Here is a 9,520-nt window from a genome sequence, read left to right on the forward strand (position 1 = left end):
ACACCCGATTTGCAGGGTTTATAATTGGGATGTAGTTTGAATTATTAGCTTGTGGTTTCCTTTTGTGTTTAAGATATTGAAGATCACTATTTGTGGCTTAGTGGGTAGCACTCTCACCTCAGAATCACAAGGTTCCAAGTTCAAAACTCACTCCAGGACTTGAACACACAAAAAAATCAAGCATTGTTGTAATTAATTAGGCACAGTAAGTAGTCTCACAACACCAGGTTAAAGTCCAACAGGTTTATTTGGTAGCACGAGCTTTCGGAGTGCTGCTCCTTCATCAGGTGAGTACTGCACTCACCTGATGAAGGAGCAGTGCTCCAAAAGCTCGTGCTACCAAATAAACCTGTTGGACTTTAACCTGGTGTTGTGAGACTACTTACTGTGCCTACCCCAGTCCAACGCTGGCAACTCCACATCGTAATTAATTAGGCCATTCCAGGCCTTATTGAAGCGAATTGCCTTTGTGAACCTGTTTAAAGTAAATTCTTGTTCTTGTCTGCTGGAGTCTGATGCTGCTTACTGGTTTGTTGAGACTTTGCTACAGTTTAATTATATATCCATATCCACTTTTGCGTATTATTAAGAAGTTTCCACTCTGGTGGAGTACTGTTCAGGTCTGCCCCAAATAATATGTTGACTAAAAGGATGTACAGACTGGCTATCAGGTACTTGCCATTCCTGCATGAAATTGACCCTTGAATAGTGTGCTGGTTTTGTGGCATACTTACTGGGGAAATGTCTTTAAAAGATATACTTTTACCAACTCCTGTTGCCATCATCTGGAAGTTGCTACATTGAACCTGCCATTTCCTTTACTCATAATGGGTCATTGCTATCACAATATATATATATATTTGTGTCTGTTAGAAAGTAAGAGTAATTTGTTGATTTACATCTTTCCTGAAACAGCATCTGTACAATTCTGCGGCATTCAAAGCAAGGACCAAGGCAAGAAGCAAAGTCCGGGACAAAAGAGCTGATGTACTTTGAGGAACCAAAACAGAAATCATGTCAGACCTCTTTCTGTAAATTTTAATGTTTCTGGTCACTGTGATATAAAGTACACTCAACAGGGTTTTCTGAATTGTGTAAGCAATCATGGGGCCTTTTAATATTGCATACATGCACAGTTCTCCTTGCTGTGTTTGCTTTTTATTTAATTGTCATTTCACAAAATCAGCATTTTAAATTATATAAAAAAATATATAATTTTAGGATTGATTCAGAAAAAGTGTTACTATGGATTGATCCAGTCATCAGGTTAAGTAAATTAACACAGTTGTCTCCACTTGACCTTCTGCCTTGCAGTGAGCTTGTAAATTTAATCACTTCATTCAAGATGTATTATGGCGAAATTGATTAAATATTTCAAAATTAATTTAATTTTGCAAAAAAAAAGAAAAGCACAAAAATAAGTGGGTAGCTTTTTGTATTTTTTCTACCTACCTTTTATACCACTATGCTTCTTTTTAAATACGAACGATGGTCACAGTGAGAGCTGGGACTGGAGTTGGATTTGGGAAAGGCTGAATGTATAGACTCACCCTTTTGAATGTGGTAACCAGATGTTTTAATCATGCCTAGGATTTTGAATTTGAAATGGAAAATCATTCCTCTCTGGTTGCCTTGCGTTACACACCTAGTCAGTATAATTCATGTCTTGCAAATTTAACCTCGCCTCCAGACTTTTCACTTTCAATGTAAGGTAGGTAGGCAGTGCAAATGATCTTTGACAAGGGCCTATCTCCACAATTTAAATGGTAGAGTAGAAGTCATTTACGGCTGAATACGGGTCAGTTGAAAAGTACAAGGCTTTGGCAGGACTTGTCATGCATGACTCCATACATGCATTTTAGATTTATGCTTTTACTTAGTGCAGCATAACATTTCCACGCTAGGTCTGTGACACTTCTGTCTTAAAATTATTTATTCAGAGCATACTTGAAGCCAAAATATTGTGTATTCAATTTGTGTGAAAGAATTATTGAAGAAAAAGTTTTCTTAAACCCCAGACATTTCCGTTTAATTCACACCAAAGGGTAAAATAATGGGTCTAATGTGATTGTTCTCCTCTTAATTTTATCTTTATGAATCTTATCATTGACACTTCCTGGAGCCTCTATCCCATCCTCTGGTTGGGAGAATTCCACAGGTTTTACCATGTTGTTCTGTGTCCATAAGGATTGCTCGAGTGCTGACTGGGATTGATTCTCCTCTTCCACTTGGTGGTTCTTGTAGTTAGTCTCAGTTCAGTGCTGTACCCAAGGGCCCAGCTAGCAATGGTGTTCTTTCTTTGGGCATCCTGGGGATGAGAGAAGGAAAAAGCGAGGGGAATTGTGAACTATATGCTATTAGAACTATTTTGATCCCGGGATTCCAAGTCTGTGATTTTAGTATACTCTCATGAAATCAGTCAGTCTCCTTGCCTATGCTTATGCCTATTGATCCCTTGTTTTCTACAAACATACTAGAATTGTTGTTGCTGGCATTTGGATGTTGACCATGAGAGTTTGTTTTCACTCTATCTGACAAACTAGCTGTAAATGTTTTGACCTTGAAAATCGTCTTGCCCCGATGAAGATGGCACTGGAGCTATTTCCTGACAGTCCCAGGACTATAATTTAGCAGTAGCTGTGTACTTTTACTCAGGAAAAAGAAGTGGCATAGCAATGTTGTACAATTTTTTTTCTCCACCATGAATGTTTGGTGCTGCCCAGTTGTAGACGAGAGCTCACTCTGCGTCCCATCGCCCTTGCTTCTCCAATTGCCAACTTGAAAATACATGTCAGAAAAGATGTACCTCTTGTGGATGTAAAGGAACTATCGCTTTTTGTTCATGAAAAGAAACTGATTGATTTTCACACATTGACTACCAATTAGGAAGATGGATAGGGATTATTGCTCTGAAATCAAACAACAGTGGACCCAGGAGATCATAGAATAGAAACCCTACAGTACAGAAAGAGGCCATTCGGCCCATCGAATCTGCACCGACCACAATCCCACCCAGGCTCTACCCCCATATCCCTACATATTTTACCCACTAATCCCTCTAATCTATGCATCCCAGGACACTAAGGGGCAATTTTAACATGGCCAATCAACCTAACCCACACATCTTTGGACTGTGGGAGGAAACCGGAGCACCCAGAGGAAACCCACGCAGACACGAGGAGAATGTGCAAACTCCACACAGACAGTGACCCAAGCCGGGAATCGAACCCAGGTCCCTGGAGCTGTGAAGCAGCAGTGCTAACCACTGTGCTACCGTGCCGCCCAAGCTGAGATGTCATAGATGTTGCAATTTTCAGCATTTTAAAAACTCCATTATGTCTGTAAATGGCTATGTTTGGCAGTGATACGTGTAAACCTCAAACCTATTCCTGATTTGGCAACACCCAAATGTCAGATGGAATAAAAATGTAAAAGTGAATCTCCCTCCTTCCCCTGCCTGAGTAGATTGGATTTGGGTACTTGGTCTTTATCTCCCCATTCTGCAGAGTTGGATTTAGGGTTCCTTAGTGCCCTCCCACTCAGCTACCCTGGGTAGATTGAATCTGAGCTACCTGGTTTCCACCAAATCTGATGAGTCTGTCTCCAGCTGCTTCAAACAAGTGATACTTTTATGCAAACAGTTTTTAACAACTAAATCCTTTCCCAAGTCTCACTCGCTGTAAAGAATAAGGAAGGATTTTTGTGTATGTGCCTTTGCATCATGTATGCTGTATCTGGAAGAGCTTATTAAATATTGCAGAAGTAATTGTGGTTTATTTATTTTGTTGCTGGAGTGTTGGGGAGCGACTTTGGAAGCACAGAGGCGGCAAGCGCCTGACAAAAATGATTTGGAAAAGGGATTTTTTTTTAAAATGCCTTTTAAACCAAAATTGAAGGAAAGTCTATCATCACTGTGGACATTCAAAACCTCGTTTTCCAGTTGTCTTCGAGCTGAGATCATCTTCAACTGAGAAAATGTATTCCTGATTCGGTTGATTGGCTATGCTAAATTGACAGTATCAGGAAGATTAGCAGGGTAAATATGTAGGGTTACGGGAATGGGGCCTGGGTGGGATTGCGGTCAGTGCAGACTCAATGGGCTAACTGGCTTCCTTTGACACTGTAGGGATTCTATGATTCAACTGCACATGGGATCAGTACTCAGTAAGGCCTTCTATCTGCCAGGTAAGTTACAGAAGTTCACTTTTAACACTGGGAAAACTGCTTATATGTACTTAAACAGCATACACTGTATACATTGGCATTGCATAATGTGCTTTATATGCCAGTACTTCACCATTATACTTTGATCTCAAAGTAGAGGTAAAGGTTTGGAAGTCTCTTCCACAAACAGCAATTGACGCTAGATCAGTTGTTATCCTTAAATCTGGGGTAGATAATTTTTTGTTAAGGAAAGGTATTAAACGATATGGATATGGAGTTAGGCCACAGATAAACTGCAGCTAATCACGGGTGTTTCCTAAGTCATCCGTTTATAAATGAGCAGTAATTAATGTTTCAAATGTGAGATTTGCTCGAACCTTTCTACATAATATTTTTGAAAGTCAATCTCTGATCCTCAGGATTTGAACATTTTACATCTGCTGAGAAATTCACTGATGCAAGCAGGGCAAGTCTGTGCATGCACAAATGTGACTGACAGCTCTGTCCTGAGACCTTGAAGCTTTAATGAAGGACTTTGGTACACTTCGTTTGATGGGTGAATAAGACGAATTCAATTTTTTTTTCCCTTCAGGGGCTGCATGGTGTCACAGTGGTTAGCACTGCTGCCTCACAGCACCAGGGACCCGGGTTCGATTCTCGGCTTGGGTCACTGTGTGGAGTTTGCACGTTCTCCCCGTGTCAGCGTGGGTTTCCTCCCACAGTCTGAATGACGTACTGGTTAGGTGCATTGACCCGAACAGGCGCCGTAGTGTGGTGACTAGGGGAATTTCACAGCAACTTCATTGCAGTGTTAATGTAAGTCTTACTTGTGACTAATAAATAAATTTTAACGTTAAACTTTATTTTAATTCTTCTAACCAATAATTAAGGATTATTTGTGTTCGAGCCTGTTCCACCATTTAATGAGATCATGGCCAATCTGTGGCCTAACTCCATATCCATATCGTTTAATACCTTTGCTCAACAAAAAATTATCTACCCCAGATTTAAGGATAACAACTGATCTAGCATCAATTGCTGTTTGTGGAAGAGACTTCCAAACCTTTACCTCTACTTTGAGATCAAAGTATAATGGTGAAGTACTGGCATACAAAGCACATTATGCAATGCCAATGTATACAGTGTATGCTGTTTAAGTACATATAAGCAGTTTTCCCACAGTGTTAAAAGTGAACTTCTGTAACTTACCTGGCAGATAGAAGGCCTTACTGAGTACTGATCCCATGTGCAGTTGAATCATAGAATCCCTACAGTGTCAAAGGAAGCCAGTTAGCCCATTGAGTCTGCACCGACCGCAATCCCACCCAGGCCCCATTCCCGTAACCCTACATATTTACCCTGCTAATCTTCCTGATACCGTCAACTTAGCATAGCCAATCAACCTAATCCGCACATCTTTGGACTGTGGGAGGAAACCCACGCAGACACGGAGAATGTGCAAACTCCACACAGATAGTGACCCAAGGCCGGAATTCAACCTGGGTCCCTGGTGCTTTGAGGCAGTGCTAACTACTGTGCCACCGTTAAACCAGTACAAAGCTAAATTGATTTTTGAGAAAATCTTAAGTTGATTTATCTTTTGACTGCAAACTATTCAAAATCTAAGTGTTGGCAAAAACCAATTAGAAAAATGTAGCTACAAATCACCCACAGTCAACCAATGACCTGATCATAGCAATAAAGAGCAGGAATTCGGCCTATTGTGGCTATGCCTGCTGTTTGAAAGGCCCATTTAATCACCACTTCCCTCTTTTCCTGTCACCCTGTACATTTCTTTTTCCTTTTCAAGTATAACTCAGCATCCCTTTCTGAGTTTGAGGTTTTAAATGGCAACTGTTTAGGATTTCCTCTTAACTCTTCCTTTGGATTCCTGTTAGTGGCTGGTACTTAAACCATTTTCACTCGGCAGCTGAACAACTTGGCAGGACTGTGGCAGCTGCCTTACCCCTCCATTCACAGCTGCACCATTATCTGGAGTGCCTTCAATGTAAACTAAGGGGCTATTTTTAACTGGTTATCCTCGGATCGCTCCTATTTTAGAAGAGAAATTCTTCAGTAAGTGAATGCGACAGCAGGTTGTTGTCTCTCTCACACACACAAAAAAGTCCATTCAGCTCTGGAAAGACCTCTGTGGCGAGTTTCATCCGATGGGCTGCTTCTTGGTGTGTCCTTTCCATTCCGTCAGAGCTGCAGAAGCACACAGCAGAGGAGGGGAATGAAATGTAAAGAAGCATACCATCTGTGATCGCTGGTATTGAGAATAGTGTTATCCTGGCACTTTTAATCCAGGTAAGCGAGTTGAAGCTTCAATGAATTTCTCGAGTGTTTGCAATTGGCATAGTGGTTAGCGCTGCTGCTTCACAGCACCAGGGACCCGGGTTCAATTCCCAGCTTGGGTCACTGTGCGAAGTTTGCACATTCTCCCCGTGTCTGCCTGGGTTTCCTCCGGGTGTTCCAGTTTCCTCCCACAGTCCAAAGATGTGCTGGTTAGGTGCATTGGCCATGCTAAATTCTCCCTCAGTGTTCCCGAACAGGTGCCGGAGTGTGGCGACTAGGGGATTTGCACAGTAACGTTTTTAATTGATAATGCAGCAGGCGCACCCATTTGATACAGTTTACATTAGATCAATGTTTTAGCACACTTGTATTGTTCTTTAATATCTTTATTAAGAAACCTCGTAGATCAGGTTTCAAGTCCAGTCCCCTCCTCTGGCTAATTGTCACTTTCAGTCCAATCATTCTTTTCTGAAATGCTTTGGGATTATTTCTCCAATTTTAAAGGTGTTTCCTGATGTATTTGTTTGGACGCAGTCATTTGATTTCATTTTCTTCCATATCCCACCTCCCAGCTTTGATCTGATTTATTATTGTCACCTGTATTAGCATACAGTGAAAAGTATTGTTTCTTGTGTGCTATACAGACAAAGCATACCGTTCATAGAGAAGGAAAGGAGAGAGTGCAGAATGTAGTGTTACAGTTATAGCTAGGGTGTAGAGAAAGATCAATTTAATGCGAGGTAGGTCCATTCAAAAGTCTTATGCCAGCAGGGAAGAAGTTGTTATTGAGTTGGTTGGTCCGTGACCTCCGCCTTTTGTATCTTTCTCATGACAGAAGAAGGTGGAAGAGAGTATGTCTGGGGTGCATGGGGTCCTTAATTAAAGCACTGTTAGAGAGTTTAAATGAGTTAGAGTGAAGTTTGAGAAGCATAGAACGAGAGTAAAAGATAGGATTAGAAGGTATGCTGGGCACAGCTTGCAAAAAGTCGCCTAGCTCCGGCGCCATCTTGGAAATCAAGCTTGAGTCCATTCATATTTTGCCCGTTTAATTTGTCCATCCGTGTCTGTCTCGGGCACAGACATGGTTGGTCTTGACATATTCGCTGCGGTTACCCTAAGGGACTATGTACAAAGTTCTGCATGAAATGGGTGGACTGATTTGGAGCAGTCCATAATTTCGTATCTGAGCCTTAAATTCTGTACAGTGTGTGGGTGCATTGAGGCACTAGTGAAGATCAATCAACCTCGCTGCCCCTGTTGCCGCCTCCAAAGCATAAGAAGGAACGGTTCTACCTCAAATCAGATCACCGGTGTTGCTAAGTGCATCATATACATCAAGGTCCATTCAGACTGAGGAACAATCCTGCAAACTTCTGATCCCAGCTTCTGGCTTTCAGAATTTGGCTTTAAGTCAACTAATTGGCAACTAACCTGGCAACTAATTGAATGTTGGCCCATATTTCATGGGGGTTGGAGTATGAGAGTTAGGAGGGTGTTGCTGCTGCAAGGTACTGGTAAGACCATGGGGGGAGTTTTTCCATCCCGCCCGTCACAGGAATTGTAGTGGAGGCAGGAGGGCGAAAGGGGGTGGGTGGACAATGCAAAGGTCTGTTGACCTCAGGCAGGATTTTCCAGTTTTGGGGCAAGCATGGCTGGAAAATCCCACCCTGCACCTGGAGTACTGTGATCAGTTTTTGGCCCCCCTTATTTAAAGAAAAATTATTATTTAATTGGAGGCACATCAGAGAAGGTTTACTAGGATGATCCCTGTTATGAAGGGATTGTTTTATGAGGAAAGGTTAAATAGGTCAGGACTCTATATAGTAAATGGCAGAACCCTTAAGAGTATTGATAGACAGAGGGATCTGGGTGTACAGGTACACACACAGTCACTGAAAGTGACAACGCAGGTAGCAAAGGTAGTCAAGAAGGCATACGGCATGCTTGCCTCCATCGGCCAGGGCATTGAGTTAAAAAATCGGCAAGTCATGTTGCAGCTTTATAGAACCCTAGTTAGGCCACATTTGGAATATAGTGTTCAATTCTGGTCGCCACACTACCAGAAAGATGTGGAGGCTTTGGAGACGGTACAGAAAAGATTTACCAGGGTGTTGCCTGGTATGGAGGGCATCAGATATGAGGAGAGGCTGGAGAAACTTGGTTTGTTCTCACTGGAATGACGGAGGTTGAGGGGCGACCTGATAGAAGTCTACAAGATTATGAGAAGCATAGACAGAGTGGATAGTCAGAAGCTTTTTCCCAGGGTGGAAGAGTCAATTACTAGGCGGCATAGGTTTAAGGGACAAGGTTTAAAGGCGATGTACGAGGCAAATCTTTTACACAGAGAGTAGTGGGTGCCTGGAACTCGTTGCTGGGGAGGTAGTGGAAGTAGATACGATAGTGACTTTTAAGGGGCATCTTGACAAATACATGAAAAGGATGGGAATAGAGGGATATGGTCCCCGGAAGGGTAGGAGGTTTTAGTTCAGTCGGACAGCATGGTCGGTGCAGGCTTGGAGGGCCGAAGGGCCTGTTCCTGTGCTGTAATTTTCTTTGTTCCTTGTTCTACTGATTGGAATTTAGAAGAACGAGAGGTGATCTCATTGAAACATGTAGGATTCTTAAGGGGCTTGACAGGGTAAATGCTGAGAGGATGTTTCCCCTTGGGAAAGTCTAGGACCAGAGGGTCTATCTCAGAATAAAGGGGTGCCAATTTAAGACTGAGATGAGGAATTCCCTCTGAGGATTGGGGCTCCTTGTCACAGAGAGCTGTGGGGGCAGAATCCTTGTGCATATTTAAGGCTGAGATATATTGTTTGATCAGTAAGGGAATCCAGGGTTATGGGGGAAGGACAGGAAAGTGGACGTGAGAAACGTTGGAACAGCCATGAGCCTATTGAATGGCAGAGCAGGCTCGAGGGGCCAAATGGCCTACTCCTGTTTCTAATTCTTATGGTCTAACCCGATCTAGTTTCCCCTGGATAGGGGAATACTTCTAGATTTACATACTAAATTTATCTTTACATCAATGCGTGTGCGAGGGATGCAGTTATTAACT

General features: G+C 42.2%; 1 protein-coding gene across 2 annotated transcripts in view; it reads left to right on the plus strand.

The window, feature by feature from the left end:
* Window positions 1-3,760, plus strand: part of LOC144491686 (interferon-related developmental regulator 2-like) — a 38,663-nt gene extending 34,903 nt beyond the window's left edge. For both annotated transcript variants that reach the window (XM_078209860.1, XM_078209861.1), the window contains one exon: window positions 916-3,760. In XM_078209860.1, coding sequence (XP_078065986.1) covers window positions 916-996 — 81 coding nt within the window. In that variant the 3' untranslated portion in view covers window positions 997-3,760. The remainder of the gene's footprint in view (window positions 1-915) is intronic.
* Window positions 3,761-9,520: the final 5,760 nt, after the last annotated feature.

The sequence above is a fragment of the Mustelus asterias genome, chromosome 3 (genome assembly GCF_964213995.1).
Source record: "Mustelus asterias chromosome 3, sMusAst1.hap1.1, whole genome shotgun sequence".
NCBI classification, from domain to species: Eukaryota; Metazoa; Chordata; class Chondrichthyes; order Carcharhiniformes; family Triakidae; genus Mustelus; species Mustelus asterias.